Below are 23470 nucleotides of genomic sequence, written 5' to 3' on the forward strand. Positions count from 1 at the left end.
TAACAGATAATAGACAAAGCCCTGCAGTCCTGTCAAAGACTTTCTTCCCCTGCTGTTTCAATTCCACTTACAACTTCTGCTGCTCAGTGCTCACCATGCCCGGCACACTCCAGACTTGGCCTCCGTGGCTCGAATTCGAGGAACCCACTGACTATACACCCAAAGACCAAGACTTTGACATTTGCAAGCAGGCCATCATTGCGGAGTATGGCGAAGAGAAGCTTCGACAGAGTTGGGTCCAAGTCTGTCAAGACCTCGAATTGGTCACTGCCGAGATTGCAGAGAAGAGGAGCGACATTTTCCCCATCTTTGATTGTGAGGCCATCTTGAAGGACGGATTCTCTGCCGAGGACCAGGCTGCAGTCAAGAAGTATGGTTGCTTCATCGTGCGCCAAACCGTCTCCCAGGACGAAGCTCGTCAGGCATATGAGGTCCTGCGCCAATACCGAAACGACAACCAGTCTGAAATCCAGGGCTGGCCTGCCGAGTCACCGTCAATGATGATGATATATGACTCTCCCACACAAATAGCCCTTCGGACACATCCAAACCAGCTCAGGCTTCAGCGTGTCCTCAACCAGCTGTGGCACGACTCTTCCGCAGAGACAAGCCCCGAGCCTCTCCTGTATTCCGACGGAATCCGCGACCGACCTCCAAAACAAGTGTTCTTGGGTCTAGGACCTCACATCGACGCAGGGAGCTTGTGTCGTTGGGCGGATCCCACCTACCGTAGGGCGTATGAGCAGATCTTCGCGGGTAACCCCAGAGCACATGACGCATACAACCTAGCAGCCAGGAAAAACGCAAACCAGACCTTGTTTCCAGGCCGAGCCCATTCAAACGTGTTCAGGTCATTCCAAGGCTGGACCGCTCTGACTCGCGCGGCGGCCTCCGAGGGGGCCATCATGTTGTACCCAAATGTCTCAACCGTCATAGCATATACACTCCTACGACCCTTCTTTCGGCCGCCGAGAGACCCCAAGGACGTCATGGATGCAACCAAGTGGGAGTTCGACGCGGACGGAGCCTGGTTTCCTGGTACATTCAAGCCAGACAGTCAACGGCTCAGCAGAGCATCACACCCCCACCTGCGTCTGGAACAATGCTTGACGCACATTCCAGACATGCGCCCCGGGGACACAGTCTGGTGGCACACTGATGTAAGTAGATCTTTGCCCCCAATGTCTTCGATGCTGATACCCTCCGCAGGTATGTCACGCAGTCGATGCCGTCCATAACGGCCGGGAAAACGCCTCAGTTGCTTATATAGCAGCATGTCCGAAGACAGAATCCAACATAAAGTATATGAAAGCCCAGCTCCAGGCGACTCGGGAAGGGCGGCCCCCTCCAGATTTTGCAGCAGGGCTAATCCTGGATGAGAGGCACTTCAAAGGATATCGGGGCCACCAGGGCCTGTCGGAAGCGGCAAAGGCTGCATTGGGATACTATCTATGAACACTCCGGCGCAAGTCTGGTGTGGCGCATCTTGGTGACAAAAGCTCGGATGGACACGCGGTTGTAGCTCGGCCCTTGCCCAATGATCTTCTAATCGGCTAGATTTCAGACAGTCGTCCCCGTTCCACCTTCGGACACATTTGATGCCATGAACTCTCGTAAAATTCTCGCGGCTTTGCCAGCAACTGCACTATTTGCCTGAACTTTGTCAAGATAAGAAATGCAGAAATCGATTTCCTCGGCGTAATCTTCTTTCGACTCGACTGCAAGAAAAGCACCCGCAGCATAAATTTGCACCGACATTGCCCTACAAGAAGTCAGGGAAAGCAATTGCATGCTGAGCAGACATGGGCTGAGAGCTCACCATTGTCTTCGCCTTGCTATTGGAGCCGCCCAGTGTTGGCTGATCCAAATGATACCTTTCGCAGAGCTGAGGCAGATGGCTCTCGGCCCGCTAAGGTTTGTTGGGTCCGCTAACCACTCATGCTGCAGACATCGGTTTATAGCAAGGCGGAAATTTAGCAATACCAGGGTCAGATTGACCTGTTGCCACGGAATCCAGGGGTACAGAGCATCTCTTGCTCGTGTCTCGTCAGTTTTGACTTCGTCTGGTTGTAGATGTGGAGGAAGACCATCAATGATGTCAGCAAAACGGTTATCCGCGTCTCGAACTATCTCTGTCAAAGGCATATCAGACTGAAGTAGAGATCGGAACCGGCGGTGTATAGCGCTCATTTGGACCATGGCAATGTGATATTGCACTGGGAAGCATCGCCATTGCTTTGTAGAAGCAGGCATGGCTGGCTCCGGTATGAGAGATGGAATGGGGACATCAAAGTCGTGCTCCGTAACGCATGGATGATATGCTGGAATGTTAAGCCTGGTTCGATGAGTATTATTCAATAAGGGTTGTTGAGCAGCCTCACCATTCGCAAATGATCAATGTCCACCACATCCTATGACACGTCTCTGGCGATAAAGGCAAGCTGTCAGGCGGTTCTCTTGAGTCGACCCCTATAGTTTGAGCGATGCGGATTGCGCAACCCCACAACGTCTTGTACAGCTTGTTATCTCCAAAATTATTGAAGCATATCCCGAGGATCACGGTGGTTTGAACAGTGCGAATGTCGTAGTTCCTCATAAAGTCTGCTTTGTTCAGGCAGAAGAGTGATGTCGAATACCACGTTCGGGCCATCAATTCCTGGTTATCTCCCTTCTCAGAATTGATGCACATCAGATGATATACAAGGCTCACCTAGGGGAAGCACGATTTCCGACACTTCTTCGTCACACATCATAAGTAGAGCAGTCTATCCTAGTGTCAGCATGCGATTCTGTACACCGTGGGAGCGACATACTGTGAGAACAGCAAAGTAAACAGCCAGCCAGAATGGATCAATGTCTGCGATGGTACCTCCATTCTCCAACGTATTCCAAAAGCGATCATGCTCATTCTCAAAGTCGGGGTATTGGAGGCCATAGTGAACCCACGAGTTCCAGATCTTGTCATGCTGGACGAGCCTAGCACTGCAAAGCCGAGACGGAAGGACAAGATTTGGCCAAATGACTTCGACCTGCTCAGCAGGGTCGATGAGATCCTCGAATAATAACCTCTCCCACCTATCAAAGCCATCTACGGCATAATAGGGCCTAGAAACGGTGCTCACCGGTTTCGTGCGGGACAAGGCCAGTTTGAGTTCTTGATTCTGTTTGAGAAGTTGGTCATAGGTAAGGAGGTTCTCGGTTGGCCGAGCCCTTTACGGAGTACAGATCAGTAAGATGGTGGAGAGGGCAATGGGTGTTCAAGACTTGCACTGTCGCTATTCCTCGTACGAGGACTGTTTCTCGCTCACAACTGTCAGCAACGCCATGCTTGATGCACTGATCGCATGGTATGTGACGATTGCATTTCACCCTCCGGCGCCAACATGTCTTGCAGGCTTTCGGCGCCCTCTGTGTAGTTCTCAGGCCCCCAGAGCGGTTGTGTAATGAGTCGTTCATGCGTGAAGCCGTATATCGAGGTGATATCCAGGCACTATCGGTTTGAATAGATGGTACGAACTACATTTGGGGAGAGGCGCGAAACGAAAGTCCGCGAGGGGAGGGTGATAAGTCATAACGACAATCTTCGGCATCTTCGGCGGCCGCTTTTAGCAAAGAATCTTACCTAAGCTAGATAAGAGTCGATGACTCGATGGTGCTAGTTGATGCTAATAGCGGCGGGTCATATTCCGTCAGACAACCAAAACCTCGTCAGCCCAAAGTGATGAGTTTCTACTATCGAGCAAAGGCTTGCTGCGATCTAGTATGAACCTGTGCCGGAGTTGCTGCGTGAATAGCAGAACGAGAAAACACGGTCTGTGTTATATCCACTCCTGTCGGAAAGAACAGGCTACCTGGTAGGAAGCCTCGTCACTCTCTCGGACACAGGAGTAATACAAGACAGAAGCAAGGTCGACTGAGTTCTTACCTTTAAAGCTGTCGGAGACTTGGGTTCCTTGTATCGTCCCAGCATCGAGCCAGGATGCTGGTCGTTGTTGAAGAATACAATCCCATATGGGCGCATCAATTCGACGTGATTAAAGGAGAATTGGAGGATATCCTTCAGGGAGTGCGATACCTCACCATTGAGCATGTGGGGAGCACATCAGTTCCTAGGTTAGCCGCAAAGCCCGTCATTGATCTTGCAGTGATCAGCGAGCGGGACGAAGTTGACGCTGCAATAAGGGCTTTGGCCTCCACAGGAGGATACATGTACATGGGTGAGAGGGGTATTCCAGACCGCCATGCCTTCAGCAAACCGGGTGCTATACCAGCTCGACACTTGTACGTCTCAGTCGAGGGTTGTCAATCGATTCGAAATCAGCTCGCACTGCGGGATATTTGCCGCAATGATCCTTTCATAAGAGCTGCCTATGGAGAGACAAAGCGCAAGCTGGCTCGGCGAGACTGGAAAAGTGGCGACGAATATTGCGAGGCTAAAAATGACATAATTGCCTGGATATTGGAAAAGGCCGGCATGAGTAGTGAGGACCGGGATCAAATCCGAAAGTTGAACACAAGAGTATAGCACATCTGTGATTTCAGACGAAAGAAATGTCCTTCCGCTTTGCAGTCCCCATCTGGAGTGTGCGACGGGGATGATGGGAGAGGCTGCTTCGGGGAGGCCGTTGTGAGGACGAGAGAAGGGTACTGTAGGACCGATATGTCGCAAGTGGGACTTGAATACTGTGATGGCAGGTCTCTCCTAGATCCTCGATCATTAGGTCCGTCCAGCGGTAGGCTTAGCGGCCGTTGTGCTTGAGACCAGAAGCACCAGAGGCACCAGGGGGGTCGGACTGCGAGACATGTGAAGCCAAATGGTGTGCCACTGGGAAAAAATTAGCGATCATGACGGGCTGCATCGTGATGACAATGGCGATGGTATGGGAAAATGCGTACCGAGGGGGAGAAGATTGATGAGACCTGACGAATGGAGGTGCTTTCTTTCTGATGGGGTCGAGCCGTTGGCGGGAGTTGTTACAGTACAGTGAGTACACAGCATCATTGCGGCCGCCATTTCTCTTCCTGCATATTGCATAGGCGAGTTGCGGTGGATGCAACTGGAGTCAGGACAGCAGTGGTGGATGCAAGGCGAGGCGAGGATTCGCGAGATGGAGCAACGGAGGAGGGTGGTCGAGTGGTGGTGGCAGGCCTGGGCCATGAAGCGGTGGTTCGGGTGGCTTGATCGTTACGCTTGGCTGCCATCATCGGGGCTCGGGCTGCGAAGAGCCCCAGCCCGGGCCTTAGAAGCCTTCGCTGAAATTCTGTGGGCGTGGCGTAGCGTAGCAGCGCAGCGCAGCCAAAAGCCTCAATGTTGACAACCGCCAAAATTCAAAGAGATAACCCTCACTCGCTACCGATGCTTCATACACGCCCGATTGGAAAATATTCTCTTATCTTGCACTTAGCCTTCCATACTTCTATCTGTTTCTCTCCTTCAGGCCTCTTTGACACGTCCTTTGTCGCTCGCTGAACATTGACCTTCCACCCCTATACGCCCTATCTGATTCCCTTTGTCGTACGCCGGAAGTCTCTTTGTTCGAAACAGAGATTAAGGAAGAAAGGCACACGGAATATCGTTGGTGATTTCTCGAACACATTGCCAGGATAGCATGAGCAACACATCCCACGGCCCTGCGCTGCGGTGACAGTGACATTAGATCGAGATGGCGGCTCGTCAAGCAATGTTCCCTCGACAAACGATTACTCCTGATTCCGGTCTTTCGACGGGAGAAGAGATGCTTCAATTGCTCTCCAACCCTTTTCAGGCTTCTGTATGTCCCTCAGGCCCATGCCGGTCAAGTGTATACTGACATAACCAGTTGCAAACAAACGCTTTCTGGGCCTCTCTTGGAATCTCCCTCGGCGTCAGTGCTGGTCTCGCCCTCCTCTTCTGCTTCGTGCGTCCCAGGAACACTCTCGTCTACGCCCCAAAACTGAAGAATGCGGACAAAGACCATGCCCCACCCCCGCTGGGAAAAGGCGTGTTCAGTTGGATCAAGCCTGTCCATACGGCAAATGAGCCATATCTGGTGGAAAGGATTGGGATGGATGCAGTCATCTTTCTGAGATTCACACGCATGCTCCGCAATATTTTTGTCGTTCTCGCCTTTATAGGACTTGTTCTCATGATCCCCGTCAACGTGGGCCTGGGAAAGAAGACAGTCTCCCACGGATCGTCTGTCTTCTCGGTAATGACACCTTTGTACATTTTCGGTGGCGGCCTGTGGGCTCAGGTAGTCCTGGCATGGCTGATCGACCTGGTGGTGATATACTTTCTATGGCACAACTATCGACGGGTCCACAAACTCCGACGAGCTTACTTGGAGAGTCCAGAGTATCAGCAAAGTCTACATGCGCGGACGCTCCTGATTCGAGACATTCCACCCCAGTTTCGGAACAACGAAGGTTTAGCACGAATCACCGACGAGGTCAACCCGACGGGCGCTGCTCCAAGGACCACCATTGGACGCAACGTGAAGATCCTACCTGAATTGATCCAGGAGCACGAAGAAACCGTCCGGGAGCTAGAATCCGTCCTCGCCAAATACATGAAGCATCCTGATCGACTTCCCCCTCATCGCCCCAAGATGAAGGCTCCAAGGAAGTACAAGGGCCCGACCATGAATGGCAAAGTCGACGCCATCGACTATCTGACCGACCATATCCGGGGCCTGGAAACGCAGATCAACCATATCCGCGAACACATCGACACCCGCGATCCGATGCCCTATGGATTTGCCAGTTGGGATCAGGTTTCCGACGCACACACGGTGGCATATTTGGCCCGGAGGAAGCGCCCGCAAGGAACCAAGTTCCAATTGGTGCCGAGACCAAATGATCTTATTTGGACCAATCTGAAGCTGTCTCCGGGAAGCAGAAAGAGCAAGCGGTTCATGAATGGTGTTTGGATCACCGTGCTGACCATTATCTGGACGCCATTCAACGCCGGGATTGCAGTCTTCCTATCCAATCTTTCCAACCTCGGGCTCGTTTGGAAGGGTTTCAGGGCGCAACTGGAAGCACACCACACAGGCTGGGCGATCGTCCAAGGTATTGCCGCTCCCGCCATAACTTCCCTCGTTTACCTCATCCTCCCGATCATCTTCAGGCGCCTGCAGATCCGTGCGGGCGACGTGACCAAAACAGACCGCGAACGCCATGTCCTTCGAAACTTGTACAGCTTCTTCACCTTCAACAACCTGATAATATTTTCCATCTTCTCTGCTGTCTGGCAATACGTGACCATTGTGATTGAGTACAACAAACAAGGGAATGACACCTGGACATCGCTGCGGGAAGGTCGTTTCTTCCTGGTGATCACCACGTCGCTCTGCCAGATCTCTCCGTTTTGGGTGACCTGGATTCTTCAACGCAATCTAGGTGCTGCCGCTGATTTAGCTCAGCTTTGGCACTTGACTACCGTCTGGTTTGCAAGGACATTTATGGCTCCGACGCCCCGACAGAATATTGAGTGGACAGCACCGCCAGCGTTTGACTATGCAAGCTACTACAACTACTTCCTCTTCTACGCCACCGTGGCGCTTTGCTACTCTACCCTTCAGCCGATCGTGCTGGTTGTGACGGCATTGTATTTCACCATCGACGCTGTTTGCAAAAAGTATCTTTTGATGTACGTTTTTGTCACCAAAACGGAATCTGGTGGTCAATTCTGGGTGACGATCTTCAACCGAATTGTCTTTGCCACCATCCTTTCGAACGTTATTATTGGAGTGGTTGTCAAGGCTCGAGGGGGCTGGGATCTGGTTGGCGCGCTCGTCCCCTTGTTGTTCGTCATGATCGGCTTCAAATGGTATTGCATGAAGACCTTCGATCTGGACTTGAAATATTTCGCCCGCGGTGGCATGCACGATCAAGAACGTCTTCCCGCCGATGGGAAGTCCCGGAAAGTAGAGAGGGTTTCGACCAAATACGGCCATCCGGCGCTGTACAAGCCATTGATGACCCCCATGGTTCACGAAAAGGCCAAGCATGTCCTGGCAGAGATCTACCAAGGACGATTGAATTCAGAAGGAGGACAGTCCCTGGCCTTCTCAGACATTGCCATGCAGCCAATGAGTCATCAGACGGGCAAAGTAATGCAGGATGTGCCATTTGAGATAGTTCCTGAGGCGCAGCAAGATTACCAGTTCTACAAGAACCATTCCGATTTCCGCGATCAAGGAGGCGACACCCCTTCGCGTGCCCAAACGCCAGTCTCATTCGCGGGCAAGGAAGGATACATTTCACCGAAAGGCTTCCGCACCCAGACACCAGTTCCAATGACTGGCAGAGAAGATTACAATTCAGCGGAGAGCTCACGAGCAGGCAGTCCCACCACTGGTCCCGTACAGCAGCACCATGGCATCCATCGCAAACCGGTCGATCCATCTCACATCCCAACTCACCTCAGGACTGCCTCTCTCGCGACATCTGGCGACGGTGATCTAGGTGTACAGCATGACCTCAATGATGACAGAACGAACTTGTTGCAGGATATAGGAGACTTTAGAGCACCGAACGGGGAGTTCATGTCTCTTGATAGATGGCGAACACACGAGAGTGGAGATGGAAGCGACGCCGGTGCATACCGAGAACTTGGCGGAGGCTACACACCATCCGAGGAAGAATTTTTAGGGTATGATTATTTCCGGGGGAAGAGGTGACCTATGACGGGGCTTGTTGGAGTGTGGTTGAAAGATGTAAAGTGACTGACAAAAGTCTGTGTGGCGATTTGTTTTTCAAAATATAGACTTGTATGAAGCAAGCTACGATGGTAATGAGGCTAGGTTAGGATGATCACGATGAGCGATGAAGATGAAGCAGCAACTGTCCCAAGCAGCAAGCAGGAATCCAATCGAGTTGACCCGAAGCCGATGTTGAACCAGTACTGATACTTGAAGCCATGCAGTGCACCGCTTGCTTGACCACTCTCCGTCTCCCTCCCCGTCTCCCTCTCCGTCTCCCTCTCCGTCTTCGTCTCAGTCCCAGTCCCAGTGGTCTCTCTCTACTGCTGGAGGATTTTTGGCTGCCCAATGAGTCTCAGACGTGGCTAAGTACAGTACGGATACGTGCCGACCAGTGTCTGGAGTGCACGTTGGACGTTGGAGCCGACAAATATGCCGACTAGTAGTAGTAACTAGTAGCCAACACAAGCGACCAGCTCTTGATACTCCTCAGGAGTTCGGCGCCGAATCCTGGACATTCTTATCTGCGAATGAATCGATCTAGAGAAAGCCTGGGCAGTGACTTGATAGATCAGGGCGGAAATGCTCCCTGGTCATAATACCATGCATGATTTAATAGAAAGAAAAGGAGGCCTTTTTTAATACTTATACATGGTACCGATACCTGGTAATAGTCATACATAGCCCATTGCATCCGATCCCATAGCTCATAGCCCATTGTCCGTTGTCCATAGCCCATAGCTCATAGCCCATAGCTCTTGCCAGCCTGCTGGCATTCGCGTGCACATCACCACTTCTCCGAGTCTCACTGCATTCTGTCTCTCGCCATCTGCACCTGAGTCAGCAAACTATTTCACCACAAGGGAAACCTGGTGTTTGGGGCAGAAAACATCGTACTTGTAGACACCCTCCCGGTAGCAAGCGAGGCAGAGGCCGCCCATGGCCTTGTACAAATCGAAGACGATTTCTTGGGGAGTGATGTCGGCGTAGCGCAGTCTGAATCGGCCGCATGGGAAAGGCGGGAGTTTGGCATCGTCCATTTCACGGAAACGGTCGAGTTCCGACATCTTCTTTACCCAGGACAGGACCAACGCTCCGATGCTATAGACGCATTTGCCCTCCCCCTCCTGGTCCAGCTGCCAGAGGTCGGACTTGGTGATGATTTCGGAAGCCCATCGCTCGGGGTGAGACACAGCAGCGCACTTGTCGCACCACCAGTGGTTGGTGCCATGGGGGTCCGGGAAGAGCAGATTGGGCAGCTTGGTGACAAGAAACGAACGCATGCGCTGGCATTCGGACTGAAATTGCGGCATGAGACCCTTGACTTCGTCTTTAAGACATTCCTGTAGCAAGGAGGGTGGGGCAACCCACATCAACTGACGGGAGGCTCTGCAAAAAATGTGCGGGAGGTTGAGGATGGTTGCCATTACCAGGACGGAGACAATCTTCTTTGTGCTAGCCATGGTTATGGTCGTCTGGATCGGGTGCTGCACGAAATTGTCAGGGAGGAGAAACGATTCCAAGATGAAGCTGAGCCATGCCGGGACTGGCCCGTCATACATGTATTTGTCGAACACCTTTGTCAAATCCTCGAGGCCCTTTAGCTGCAAAACTGGCCAGAGCCGCGGTGGAAGCGGCCTCAAGCCATGCACAATTCCTAAAAAGGCTCTCATAAGGTGAGGCTCGTCCTCGTTTAAGACCAGGGGATCATCCGCGGTGTAGCTGGCTCTGTCACTCCAGCGAGGGCTGAGAAGTGCGGCGAAATAGCGAGAAGTCTTCTTCAACACCTGGCTTGACGCTAGGAAGTCCTCTGAGTCCGTTCCGTTCTGCACCCGGATGTACAGGTCTGATTCAAGGCACATCCTATACACTCTGCGTGGGGCCGGCACCGGAGTCGGAGTGACAGTAGACATGATGGGTAGGAAGAGAAGAGAGTGCAGTGGACAGGCAAGGCGGTTCACCGTTTAGCAAAGCTGTCTCGACTCGAACTGTTGTAGTCAGTGCTGATAGAACGGAAGTTGTTCTCGCTGGTAAGCGACAGATATATAGAGCAGGCCGCTCGCTAAGGATGTCACATTACTCCAACAGGTAGTTGTTCAGTAACAGGCAGTGCAAAGACTCATCTTTGTTTGGCCTTCTGCTTCACTGACTGAACGAGGCTGAGACATGACCGAGCAGTGACTGCGTCCTGGTGAATATCTGCCCCTAAACCAGTTCAGCCTTGCGGCGCTTGGGCATGGCAGTACAGGAGGTGATGTACTAGTAGTCACTTTCCTTTGTTAATGATCGCTGGCGCACTCGCCATCGTCGATGAAGGCTTTCTTTGTTTCATTTGTTCCGGTCCAGCATCGATGTGTTCTTTGTGTCCTTGTGTCTTTGTTGTCGCCCCTCATTAATGACCTCGGTAGTTGCTCGGAAGCGCGGCAAACAGAATCCCACACGACAGGATTGAACGTACTCGTAGCGCGTACGGCGTAAGTCGAGGCGAGTTCCCCTGACCCGCTATCCTCTCTCTCCACAGGAGTTCTGCCTTTCTTAACCTCGTTCGGTTTGACGCTTTCTTCCCCATGGAGTCTGCTTCCCCACAAGCTCTGCAGATCCCCAATCATCCGCATCTGATCAACACCCCGCCGAGACCCCTGATGCTACCTCTTATCCAAAGTTCCTCTCTCACTGGCGGGGAACAGTGTGGTAGGATTTGGGGTAAGAAGACGTTGCTGGCTCGTGTCGAATACCCTGTTCCATGTCCCCCAATTTTCCATCCTCGGGTCACCGCTCCCACGCCGGTCAAAGGCCGCTTGATACAAAAGCCCGTGTATGGCCCTGCCTCCCACCAACCTCCTGTAGTCGATGATTGAGAGACAATCGCTTCCCGGAGATCTTGACGGGTTGAACAGCAGTTGACAATGGCCAAGGGGTTGATAGACGAGAAAGGCGATCACGTCGAGACTGGAGACCCAATCCACGTGGAAACGTCTGGCTTGAGCGACCACGCCGGTCTCGATGATTCCAATGTATGTATGCCTCCTTGACGTCCTTGTTTATCACACGGTAGCTTTCACACTTCACCCCTAACAGCCAGCCAGCTTCCACGATATGATGACAAAGAGACCAGGCGCATCCTTCGTAGGGTCGACTACCGCCTGCTTCCGATGTTGACGCTGTTGTATGTCCTCGCGTTCCTGGATCGTGGGAACATCGGCAATGCCAAAGTAGCCGGGATGAACAAAGACCTCAAGCTCACCGGGACCCAGTACAATCTGGCATTGACGGTACTCAAGACGAAATTCAACACATTGTCCAAGCAACTGACTATCATCCCAGGTCTTCTTCTTCCCATATGCCGTGTTTGAGGTGCCGTCCAACATCGTGCTCAAGCTGATGCGGCCCTCGTGGTGGATCTGCATCCTCATGGTCTCCTGGGGCGTGGTACGTGCTGAGACGAGACCGGCGAGAATCGCTTCATAGTACAGAATGAAGATGGCTCACTGGTCTCGTGGTCCTAGGTTATGACTCTCCAAGGCATCGTCCAAAACTACAATGGCCTCATCGTCACCCGGACAATGTTGGGCCTGGCCGAATCTGGATTCTTTCCTGCTGCCAGTAACTCTCCCTTGTGCAGGATCTGCTATGCTCTGATCCAGTCCTGTATTCCCCCTAGCAGCAACCCCGGCTAACCAGACGTCCTTTCCGACAGCGTATCTCCTGACCACCTGGTACTGCCGGTTCGAAGTCCAGACACGGCTGTCGGTTTTCTTCTCGGCCGCGTCGATGGCTGGGGCGTTCTCGGGCCTGCTCGCGTTCGCGATCGAGAAGATGGACGGGGTCGGTGGCGAGGACGGTTGGCGTTGGATCTTCATCTTGGAGGGCATCTTGACCACCATGGTGGGCTGCACGCTGCCCTGGACGCTACCGGACTCGCCTGAGACAGCCAGCTTCCTGAGCGTGGCGGAGAAGGACTTCATCAACCGGCGGCTGGTGCAGGACGCAGGCACGTCGGCTGGGCGGGTGCGCACACGCGAGCGTTTCCAGTGGCGGTACCTGCGCGCCGCCCTGGCCGACTGGAAGATTTACTTCGCCGTCATCATCTACTGGGGCAACAGCATCGTGTTGTACGCCTTCACCTACGCCGCACCTAGCATCATCCTCGAACTGGGCTACACCGCCGCCCAGGCCCAGCTGCTCACCATCCCCATCTACTTCCTCGGCGCCGTCAGCACCATCTTCTTCTCAGTCCTGGCCGACCGCCACCAGACCCGCTGGCCCTTTATCGTCGCCCCCTTCAGTCTCGCCTTGGTCGGCCTCATCGGGCTGCTGGCCGTCCCCCATCCCCACCTCCCCGGCTTGACCTACGCCTTCCTCTTTACTATCCCCGCTGGCGTATATCCGCCCTTGATCGGCTGTCTGTCCTGGGTTGGGAACAACCTCGCTCCCACCTGGAAGCGGGCCATCGGCATGGCGCTGTTGATATCCCTGGGCAACCTCGGCGGCGCCATCGGGTCAAACATCTTCCTCGCCAACCAGGCCCCACACTACTGGCTTGGATATGGTATCGCCACCGGCATCGTCGCGGCGGCTATTGCCTCAACCCTCGTGCTGAGAGTTGCCTATGGCCTACTCAACAAAAAACGAGATTTGCTGGATGAGGAGGAAGTCAAGGCCCAGTATACTGAAGGTAAGTCCTTTTTTGGAACCATGCTGCCTCATAGGCAAAGATTGCTGATGTGAGCGACTGTCAGATGAACTACTTGATCTTGGGGATAAGTCGCCTCTATATCGATATGTGGTGTGATTACACAAGAAGATATAGACCCTAGGCTACAACCTCAAGCTAGAATTCTTACCAATAGGAGTAAAAATGATGGAGTTGAGATAGAATCGAGATGGACTCGGGTTTCACCAGAGTTCTGTACGTCATGCTCAACCCCTTTTCCCATCCTCCTTACTCGACTGGCCCTCCGGACAGTCTTCTACTACCTGTATCGCCCGCTTTGATCTTGGCAGGTCCATTCATCCTCGTCGCCAGGCAAATGGTCAATCAAGGTCCAGTCTGCCCCTTTGGGCCTATTCTCTTGGTGGTGGCACTTAGGAAGGGATGAGTTGAGGCAAGACAGGCATAACCCGGGGATGGTGTCCGCAATGGCGTCGAGTTTGTTCCTGATGATCGTGTCCCACGGCAAGTCGCAAGATTCGCAGCTACACAGCACATCATTGATGCAGACGGTACTGGCCACCTTCCGCAGGAGGTCAAGCACTGTATCCAGTGACCGTCCGGGCTCCCACTCTGAACAGGTTGGCCAGAGTCTGATGTCACAGAGGGAAGAAATAAACTTCCCGGCTCTGCTGGCTTGGCCGTTGCAGATTTCGCGAAGTTCCAAAACAGAATCATCCCGGGCAGAGCAGATCACCGCGCGGCATGCTCCCCCGGCTGAACTGGGTTTGTCGAAGAGACTACCAATTGCGTCCAGGCACACAAAATGAAGGTCAAGCAACAACGCGTGGCGCAAAGAGAACAGCGAGTCTGAATGCAGCACGTCAATGACTGAGCTAGCAGAGACCATGTACAGACGGAGACTCACCCATCAATATCCCTTGCAGAATTGGATCCAGGATTTCGGCGAACTCGCTTCCCTGCATCCCCTCCGGTCCTTTCGTAAGATATTTCACGGTGGTTTTTGAGAAGATGTAGAATGCCTCCTTGTCATCAAGCAAGTATGCAGCACTAATGGCATGGGCCAACTCGTTGGGGTAAATTTCCCTCACCTGAGATGTAGCTGACGGTGAAACCAAGGTGCCATCGCGTGAGTGCACCCAAAATTGGTGCTGGTGAGCGTAGCCTCGTACATTTCCCTGAACGAATAGGGGCGGACGGCATCTTGGTGGTAATGCAAGACTTTGCACAGGGTTGCCATGGGCTCCGGTGCATCTTCTGGAAACTCCAAGACAAGGGGTTTATCCTGGCCCAGTGGAAGCTGGTCTTCTCGAGATCTGCGGGTGAGCATGCCCTCGAAGACGGGTGACGTTAGGCTTAAGATTTTGCTGGAGACCCGGATACGCATTATGACTGGAGTCGGTTTCGGACCTCCCTTCTCTTGAGTTTGGATCTGGTTCTTGAGTTCTCTGCCGACTTCGAGTATTAGATCACCTTCCGCATCGACGTCGACCATGACGACTTCAACGCTGTCTAGGGACGCCATGCCGTAACCGCGACACTCGTGATCACAGTTGAGGCAAGCAGCAACAAGAGCTAGGTAGCGTAGTTGGAAGAGGGCTATCTAGGACCGGAAGTGCGCAGTGCAAGAAGACGGAGGAGGCTGCGGAAAAGGCGCTGGAGGTTTGTAGCCGCAGTTTTAGAAATAAACAAAGAATGCAGGTGCCAGGCATAGGTCTTGTAAGGCGAGTGACTCCTTCCTTTCTCATTTCTTTTTGAAGCTGCAGTAGTAATGAAATGGCAACACTGATCTTGCTCATCTTGAGACGGAAGTGGAGAAAAGCCCACCTTTGCCATAAAGTACAGGATTCGACAGGAAGCTATGGAGGAAACAATCCCCTCGAGCAACGAGATCAGTGCGTGTGGAAGATACGAAGAGTTCTTCTCAGTGTCTCACAACACAACATGGAAACTGGTGCTCTGCTACAGCTATACCCTCTCAAGAACTTACTTCATTCGATCCATTGAGCGCCCTGCCTAGCATCGTGACTGGCAATACTGTCTTTGCTATTATCGCTTTTTGCTTTGATAAGCCCTCTCATGTCCAAATGATTTCCTTCCCGCTGTCCGAGTTGCTCTCCAGCTCTTGAATCTGCTTGCGCAAGACGTCGGCGCGGAACGCCTTGACCGCCTTCTCGATCCTGTGTTTGGCCTCCGGATCTTCGGAAATGGTCCTCTTGGCCGCCCAGACGCCGGTTAAGAAGCCGGTCTCGCCTCCCAAGAACAGACCGCCGATCCCGAAGAAGGTGTATGCCGCGATGTCGCCCAGCGGCGTAGGCTTCAGTAACGGCGTGATGTCCGGGATGGCTTCCTCTCGGCCATCTGCGAATCGAACGTGCGTCGGCCTCTCGGTCGCCTTGATGGCCTGGTACATGGCGTTGCGGTTCGCACGGATCCGGAACGCGAGCCACCCGCCCAGGGCGATGCCGGCCAGAGACCCGATCAGGGCGTGCGTGGATGCTTTGGAGGCGGCTCGTTGGAGGATGTCACGGTCCGAGTCGCGCAGACTGTGCGAGGAAGACGTTAGCATCTTATCCACACGAGCCAGACACGACAGTAAGGCTGAGGGCAAGGCTGAGGGCACGAAAGGACGGGAAGGATGCTGTAGCAGCACATCTTGCACCACTCACTCATGCTTCATATGATCTTCCGCGAGCTTGCCGAGCTCATCGCCGGCATTCTTGCGGAATGCAGCCAGGGAATCGGACGACATGTTCGTGGATCTGGGGGCTGAGATAGCGGTCACGGTGCGCAAAGGACAAAGAGACCGTTCTGGTTTGGAGAGACAAGCAGCATTTACTTGGGTACGTAGTCGGAAGTCGGAAGCCGGAAGTCAAGCAGATCAAATCTTCGACACCATGGTGTTATTGATGGCTACGTCATTCTGTAGCAGCTTGACTTCTGCCGCACTCTTTATCTGGACCTGCTACCTATTGAATACTAGTACGTACCAGGCACCTACAGGTCAGGTACGGGGTACAGTAATACTACACGGCACAAGTCTGTACCTGATCTTCTGGCGCCGGTCTAGTATCCAGAAGCTATGTATTTGAGAGGGTTTCCACATTGTGCTTCAAATGGGAAAATTGCCTGGCACCAAATATGGCACCTCGATGGGCCATTCGTCCAACACGGGGGTGCAGGTCGGCAGGCCTCGACGGGCACAGTTGTGACAAGGTTGGCCACGATCACATCACAAGCTGCTCACAAACGATAAGAAGCTGAGGAGCTGCGAAAGTGGCGAAGGTGAACGTGCACCAGACTCGGGGTACTCGTACGAGTATTATTAGCATATCCGTACTTCAAGCTCTTTCTTTTGCGATCACGACGTCCCATTGGCTAACCTTGCAGCGCCAAACTCCGATACCGCTGACTTTACATTAGACACTGGTATCCATAACAAACCATTCCAGAATTGTCTGACTCCTACTAGTGTGTCGAACGGCTTGTCTAATAGAGTCTTGCTCACGGCGCCGAGGAACGCGCCAGAAGAGTGCTCCCCTGCATGCGGTGTCCATACCTGTCTGTCTCGACCGTGGTGGTCCTTGCGAAGAGGGAGAAGAAAGAAGGACGCTGAGCGGCGAGCGAAGGGACTACTCATGCCTCGCAAAGTGGCAGGATGTCAGCGAGCATCCCTGTCATGCGCTCGTTGTCGTGTAAAGAAAATCAAGGTGAGATATATTTCATGCGGCATGGGGGGCTCTGCGCTCAGATGCCTTGGCCAGATGCGCAGGGTTGACGTGGTAGTTACAGTGTGACAGAGCCAATCCATGTTCTCAATGCGTCTCAGCCTATGCCGAGTGTACAAGTCCCAACGTGGATGGACTGCAAGACGTCCCGCGAAGTATCACGCAATTTCTGCAAGACGACATCAAAAGAATTGAGGTGAAGTTGCAAGACTCTACATCCGCCCGTCAATCCTGGCGTCCGCCGCGCGAGTCGGTGGCCAACAGTCCACCTTCACCTACGAGAGTGGTGGCACCGAGCCTCGAAGGCGATGCACTACCAGCGGCATCCTCTGCCGCATCTCAGCTCAAGGCCGATCGACCGATTGATACTGCTCGGACCCGGGCTCGGCAGTGCTCAAGCGTGCAGAAGATCATCCAGTCGATGACTCCAGAACAGGCCACAGCATGCAAGATACCCAGTAACACGATGGGCCTGACCTCTTCTCGAGTCTTTGCGTCGAGTGGCTCCAGGAATGATGGTGGTCGAGGGCCGTCTTCGGCAGCCGCCGAGGTGACCCAGGGGCTGATCAGCGTCAAGAACCTGGCCGCCATGCCACCTCGAATCGTCAGGACGCTGGTCCAGGTGTTCGTTGAGAAGATTCACTCCCTGGTAACGATGGTGTATGAACCCACTCTCTGGAACCAGGTCAGGAGAGTTCTTCGCCTTATTCACGATGACGGAGTCACTTCCATCGCCCCCGACTATGATTTTCTCATCGTGCACATTGTTCTTGCCATCTCGGCCTCGCTGGGAAGCGCCTCGAGTGGTCATGGGCCGCAGCGAATGGCGTTCTCGGAGAGCCTCTTCCAAGATGGCATCAAGCATATGTCAAATCCAGCCGTGTTCCCGTCCGAGATGTCCGAGCTTGAATCTATTTTACTCACCCTCCATTACGGAACGATCAATCCGAGGTGCGCCAGTGTGTGGATGCTCTCCGGATCTGCAATGAGACTGTGCCTGAAGCTTGGTTTGCACCGAGAATTGGAAGGGCAATCTACCTCCGCGGATCTTGCAGCGGATATGAGAAGACGCCTATTCTGGATGAGCTATTGCCTTGACAGGCACGTTTGCGCTGCTCTCCAGTACCCCATCTCCTTATCAGATGCTGCCATCAACACTGGCCATTTCTCGATCTTGGATGACAAGTGCCTCCCCACCGACTCGGCACTGTCGGGCCCTGTGACTCTTTCGAAGGCGCCCGCCCTGCACTGGCTGGAGTATCGGCAAATCCACTCAGATATGGTGGAGGTCCATTTTAGAGGCAAGTACTTCGGCGGCTCTTGGGAAAAGTGGCTGGCAGGAATGGAGGCAAAGCTTCGCACCTGGTATGGCAAGCACAGTGACACTTACCCGTGGACTGAGACTGCGTACCACAATGCCCTGACCTACCTCCACCGTCCGTCTCCTTTGACGCCGAAGCCGACTGCGAGGAGTCTCCTCATCGCTTTCGAGAATGCATGTGCCGTGGCCTCCAGCTATGGCAAAGATATTCGAGCCGGCTACTTTCGTCGCCCGTGGCTGGCCGCTCATCACACATTTGGCTCGGCGGTGATTGTTCTCTTTTGTCTGCGACACGGGTCGAAGTTCATACTCACCAGATTCACTCCCAGCGAAATATCCGACATGACGGCGTTGTTTTCACGGAACTTGCAGAGTGTTTCCTCGGAATTCTGGCCCGAGGTCTCACGCTGCCTGGAGGTCTACAACCGCTTACTGACACCTCTCATTGCGGCGATCATGTCGGACACCGACCCCGGGGTGGCATTCGGCCATGAACAGGACGAAGAGCTGGCACATCTGTTGTATCCTGGCACAACCAGATTTGAAGCGCTATCGTGGGACGATGCCGGTGGCGCTCAAACGACTCAGGACGTAGATTCGGCGCTCGTCAATGTCGATGCTTTTGATTGGGACCTTTCCAGGTTTGACGACTTCGCCTGGGACGAGACCACCTTCGATTTCTTGGACGGGTACGCTTATACACCGGACTGGACAGAGGCGTTCCTCGTTACCTGATCCTATTGGGGGATCGGCTTAACACGCTCCATGAACAGCTTGAGCCTCAAGGCCTGAGCCGCCAGCTCGGCACCTCGGTCGGGGGAGAAAAGCAGTTTTCTGCACGCCGGAGATCATACAAAGCCCTTTGCGGCTATTTTCTGAAAGATCTCCACAGAGATTTCTTTGTAGATCTCAACCATTCCGTCCATTCCTGGCCACTGCATTGCGCACCAAGTGAGCAGAGAGAGGCACGAAGCTGAAACATGGTGCAGACGTCGCCCCTCTCCCTTCAACAGATTGAGATCGAGAGGTCGCCAAGGTTGCTGCACCAGGGAGTGGCCTTCCCCGGGTCCGAGGTCTTCCTGCTTCACACGCCCATCAAGAAAACAGAAGCAACATGCGAGAAATGTCAAAGCTGCCGCATAAATCTCCTGTGCTGAGATGAACGTCACCGGGAAGTTCGATAGGGACCTAGATTTGTCCGAAAGAATCAAAGACTCATAGCAATCTATGAGTTCAACCGCGGATCTGAAGCTCTGAACAGCCATGGGGCCGACTATCCCCTGGCTGAGATTGTCAGGGTCTGTCAGCTTAGACAGCATATGGAGCAGAGAGTTCTGGAAAAGAAAGATGACAGATGCATGGTAGGCAATCGTGCAGGCCAGGCTGCTGACCGGGTCGATGGCTCCTGTCGTGGCATCCTGGCGCCATTGCTCGATCTCGTGCAGCTGCACTCGATAGTAGGGATCATCGATGGTGAGCGGCGCAGCGCGGGCCGGAAGATAGATGGTCTTGAAGATATAAGAGCGAATGCGGCTCAACGCGGCCAGCGACGAGGCCAGGTTGGTCGAAGACGGGAAATCCGTTTGCATTGGGGAGACCGAGTCAGTCGTGCTGAGATCTGGGAGTCCAATCGTGCTGATGGACTCCAAGTCATCAGAAGGTCGGCCATATTTCTCCGCGATGATGTGCTCCAGGCGGTATAATGTCCAGAAAGTGCGACTCCTTCGGGCTTCTTGATCTGGAGTCTCAAAAAAGGGGGCATCTTCCCTATGATAGCCCAGCTCAATGGCTAACCGGCAAGCCGACTGCAGCTGTAACCACAAATCTCCTTTTTGGGGGCGGAACAGCAGGTAGACAATGACCAGCAGCAGGCTCCTTAGCGAGTCATGGCTGGCTTCGGAGAGGACCTCCTTGATCAGTTTAGAGGCAAAGTTGTAGAAGAATTGTTCGTAGGCTCTCATCATCACATTGAGCCGAGAGCTGTGGGCACAGGCAATGCAGCATATCATGGCAATCTGGAAATTGGAATGTGCTTCACTCCGGGTATACGGCTGGGAGCTGAAGACTTGTTCCTGCGTAGATTCGAGCAAGATGTCGATGCCGCCATTGTCTATGCATTCAAGGTGAAAGGGCCAGAAAACCATACTCGACGTACAGTAGATATCGACCAAGCGGTGGATGAGCGCCTTGGTTGGGGTGATACTGGGCGGCTCCGTCTCGAAGTCCAAGTCGAAGTCGGCGTGGGTGGTTCTCGTTCTCGGTCCGTTGGATCCTCCTTGCCGGGTTCCGGGCTGTTGTAGTAGCAAGGGGGACTGTGGACAGACGGCTGCTAGGAGTTCAGCAGAAAGAACGGGTGCGGACGACGCTCCGAAGAACAGAAAGCCATCATCACCAGTACCGGATGCCGGCGCCGGGAAGTGCGCATCAAAGTTGAGCCTCTGGGCCAAGGGCGGTCTCTCCCACAATGAATCTTCAGGCCGTGGGGGGCTGGATGAAGCCTCTTCCTTCCGAAGCGCTGACCACCGGTCGAGCAGGTCTTTGACGTGGCTGGCAGACGTACCGAAGTTAGACAGGGCGACACCGTGGTAAAGAAACAGATAGACTGGGCTAAGCACCAACCTGCGTGGGATTGTTTCCTGGAGCACTTGGTCCTTGAACTCGCATTGATGGCTGGCCGCTTTGCACGGCTTACAGGCGGGAAGATCGGTGTCGCACTTTCTTCTGAGTCTCTTGCACCGTTCGCAGGCTGGAAGGGGGACGCGATTGTAGATCAGCCTCAACTCATCTCCACCACGCGGCTGCGGCTGCGGCTGCGGCTGTCCGTCTGGGTCTGGGGGGCAAACTAACTGGGTATCATCTCCAAAGCCAACCTGACTCGCTCGTTCACATCCATGCCTATACCTGGGCCAGCATTGCCCATGGATCCGTCGAAGGAGAGAGCAGCAGGAGGAGGAGGACGACGACGAGGACGACGAGGAGGACGAGGACGAAGAGGAGAACAAGATGAGACCGTCAAAGGTTGGGAACTGGAATGGGAAGCAGGCCTTCCTCTGCCCAAGTTCCGCCAAGGCCCATCTGGCATTTGGACAGACTTGACGTTGAGCGTTCAACGTTCAACGGCAGGGGCAGAGATCATTCTACGACCACTGCGCCTCTATGAGATTGGAATGAAGACCGTTCTATGGCCGGTGAGGGCGAGAGAGCTGATATGTGTATGATTACTTCAGTCCTTTACCTCCTATCACTGTCACAGTCACGCCATCCTTCTGTACATAGTATGTCCCCGAACTCCTAATCCTACACCTTGTCGCTCACCGTCTGCTTCTCTACATTCTCAGACAGAACATCTTCGGTAGCCACGATGCTCTGTTTGCCATTCCGCCTCTCCATGAATTGCAGGGCAATTGTCCATATCCCCAGGGCGATACTCATGCCAATCATGGCCCACATACCTCTCTAGATAGAGTGTTAGCTGATGCCGAGAGGACAGAAACAGACCATGGGGACACATGAGCTTACCGTGAATTTAGGAGCCAAATCTGCCGAGTAGAACACAATGGACCACCATGCATTGACTGCGTTGTTGCCAAGGTTCATGCATGCAAGGACAATGGCCCGCAGGGAGTCCTCCTCATATCGGCAGGCATCGTTGGCCCACGCAAAGAACGTGGCTTGACATGCGTATACCGAGCCCGCCCAGTAGTAGGCTCCGAAATGGGCGGCGATAGAGCTGTGGGGAGCCAGAATAATGGCGGATGTGACAATGCCCGTGACGGCAATCCAATAGCCGACGAGGTATCGTTTGCCGCCCAAGTAGTCGGTCAGCGTAGCCCAGAACAAAGTCGACACGATGCCGACCGCCGGAACGCCGGTTGGGTAGTTGTTCAACTGGTAGACGGTGTATTTCTTCTCCGGGTTCGCCTTCATGTAGAGGGCGAGAAGGCCGTTTGAGCTGAAACTCTCCGTCTCTCCCGCAATGATCCAAAGCATGACAAATCCATAGAATTGCCACGAGCTCAAGACTCGCTTGACAAAGGCGAGAGAGATGGGCTTCTGTTCAGGTACATCAGGCACTCTTGAAATCGCAAGTGCGCGCTCTTCGGCGCTCAGATAAGGCGCTGATGTGGTGGAAGGGGTGTCTGGGAAGAGAAGGAAGCCGTAGAGCGCCACTGGTAAGGTGATGATCCCATCCACGATAAATAACCATTTCCAGCCTGACAGACCCTGTAATCCATTCATGCTTCGATACACTCCAGACTGAATGAAACCTCCGAACATTGTACCGGCGAGACCTGAGGCGGTGAAGAGACCGCTGCGTTTGCCCAGCTCCTTTTCAGTGTACCAAGAGCCCAAGATGTAGTGGGTGCCGATGAAGGTGCTGGATTCTGCAACGCCCACAAAGAATCGAATCACCATGATATGCTCCGGTTTTTTGGCCGCCGCCGTAACCATGGTGAGGCCTGCCCAGATGACACACATGGTAGGAAAGAAGATCCTCGGCTTGATGTAGTAGAGTGCCAGGTTGCAGGGGATCATTCCGCTGGCAGAACATTAGCTCCAACATGACCAGTCTGTGGACGGGGTTCCAACGTACACAATGTAGCCACAGGTGAAGATGGTGGTGATCTTGGTCAGCTGATTCCCCTTGAAGTCCAAGTCTTCTTTCATGCCAGAGACATAGGCTTGCGTCAGATTCGAGCGATCAAGGTAGTTGAAAAAGTACATGAGACAACAGAAGGACAAGATGAAAAAGTCCACCTTGCGAACCAACTTCCTCTCTTCAGGCGACTTGTCGGACCTCAGGTAGGCCCTGAGGGAGGTTGCTCTGGCCATGGTGATGGAGTTTGCGAGCGTATACACTGTACACTGGGGGAAGGGAGAATGACCGGCCGGACCTCTTGCAGATCGAACGGGGAGGCTGCTTCTAAATACTGCAATGGGCTGGAATGGTAGAGCAAAGTACCACGGTAGGAAACCGGCTCAACCACTTTGTATGCTCTTGTCCGAGAAATGGCTTATCACATTATCAACCGGTTGCCTTCTCAGATGATAATGGCCACAATCG

At 53.5% G+C, this 23470-nt stretch overlaps 10 protein-coding genes across 10 annotated transcripts; 5 read left to right on the forward strand and 5 right to left on the reverse strand.

The window, feature by feature from the left end:
* Positions 1-95: 95 nt before the first annotated feature.
* Positions 96-1455, forward strand: A1O3_06799 (uncharacterized protein; the record flags this gene model as incomplete). Its single annotated transcript, XM_007736915.1, has 2 exons — positions 96-1160; positions 1210-1455. The coding sequence occupies 2 exons, from the start codon at positions 96-98 to the stop codon at positions 1453-1455; spliced, it is 1311 nt and encodes a 436-aa protein (XP_007735105.1).
* A 105-nt stretch (positions 1456-1560) lies between these two features.
* Positions 1561-2145, reverse strand: A1O3_06800 (uncharacterized protein; the record flags this gene model as incomplete). Its single annotated transcript, XM_007736916.1, has 2 exons — positions 1561-1762; positions 1820-2145. 2 exons carry the CDS (start codon positions 2143-2145, stop codon positions 1561-1563), a joined length of 528 nt encoding a protein of 175 aa, XP_007735106.1.
* A 1834-nt stretch (positions 2146-3979) lies between these two features.
* On the forward strand, positions 3980-4525 carry A1O3_06801 (uncharacterized protein; the record flags this gene model as incomplete). The annotated part of the gene is made up of 1 exon (XM_007736917.1): positions 3980-4525. The coding sequence occupies one exon, from the start codon at positions 3980-3982 to the stop codon at positions 4523-4525; it is 546 nt and encodes a 181-aa protein (XP_007735107.1).
* A 1138-nt stretch (positions 4526-5663) lies between these two features.
* Positions 5664-8663, forward strand: A1O3_06802 (uncharacterized protein; the record flags this gene model as incomplete). The annotated part of the gene is made up of 2 exons (XM_007736918.1): positions 5664-5771; positions 5820-8663. 2 exons carry the CDS (start codon positions 5664-5666, stop codon positions 8661-8663), a joined length of 2952 nt encoding a protein of 983 aa, XP_007735108.1.
* Positions 8664-9532: 869 nt separating this feature from the next.
* Positions 9533-10597, reverse strand: A1O3_06803 (uncharacterized protein; the record flags this gene model as incomplete). Its single annotated transcript, XM_007736919.1, has 1 exon — positions 9533-10597. One exon carries the CDS (start codon positions 10595-10597, stop codon positions 9533-9535), a length of 1065 nt encoding a protein of 354 aa, XP_007735109.1.
* Positions 10598-11590: 993 nt separating this feature from the next.
* A1O3_06804 (uncharacterized protein) lies at positions 11591-13476 on the forward strand (the record flags this gene model as incomplete). The annotated part of the gene is made up of 6 exons (XM_007736920.1): positions 11591-11698; positions 11771-11956; positions 12009-12113; positions 12191-12287; positions 12382-13359; positions 13424-13476. The coding sequence occupies 6 exons, from the start codon at positions 11591-11593 to the stop codon at positions 13474-13476; spliced, it is 1527 nt and encodes a 508-aa protein (XP_007735110.1).
* A 967-nt stretch (positions 13477-14443) lies between these two features.
* A1O3_06805 (uncharacterized protein) lies at positions 14444-14881 on the reverse strand (the record flags this gene model as incomplete). The annotated part of the gene is made up of 1 exon (XM_007736921.1): positions 14444-14881. One exon carries the CDS (start codon positions 14879-14881, stop codon positions 14444-14446), a length of 438 nt encoding a protein of 145 aa, XP_007735111.1.
* Positions 14882-15433: 552 nt separating this feature from the next.
* A1O3_06806 (uncharacterized protein) lies at positions 15434-16108 on the reverse strand (the record flags this gene model as incomplete). The annotated part of the gene is made up of 2 exons (XM_007736922.1): positions 15434-15902; positions 16026-16108. The coding sequence occupies 2 exons, from the start codon at positions 16106-16108 to the stop codon at positions 15434-15436; spliced, it is 552 nt and encodes a 183-aa protein (XP_007735112.1).
* A 906-nt stretch (positions 16109-17014) lies between these two features.
* A1O3_06807 (uncharacterized protein) lies at positions 17015-19140 on the forward strand (the record flags this gene model as incomplete). Its single annotated transcript, XM_007736923.1, has 2 exons — positions 17015-17066; positions 17186-19140. 2 exons carry the CDS (start codon positions 17015-17017, stop codon positions 19138-19140), a joined length of 2007 nt encoding a protein of 668 aa, XP_007735113.1.
* A 113-nt stretch (positions 19141-19253) lies between these two features.
* Positions 19254-23238, reverse strand: A1O3_06808 (uncharacterized protein; the record flags this gene model as incomplete). Its single annotated transcript, XM_007736924.1, has 4 exons — positions 19254-20952; positions 21707-21861; positions 21925-22945; positions 23000-23238. The coding sequence occupies 4 exons, from the start codon at positions 23236-23238 to the stop codon at positions 19254-19256; spliced, it is 3114 nt and encodes a 1037-aa protein (XP_007735114.1).
* Between the last annotated feature and the right edge of the window lie 232 nt (positions 23239-23470).

The sequence above is a fragment of the Capronia epimyces genome (assembly GCF_000585565.1).
Source record: "Capronia epimyces CBS 606.96 chromosome Unknown aczIQ-supercont1.5, whole genome shotgun sequence".
Classification (NCBI taxonomy): Eukaryota; Fungi; Ascomycota; class Eurotiomycetes; order Chaetothyriales; family Herpotrichiellaceae; genus Capronia; species Capronia epimyces.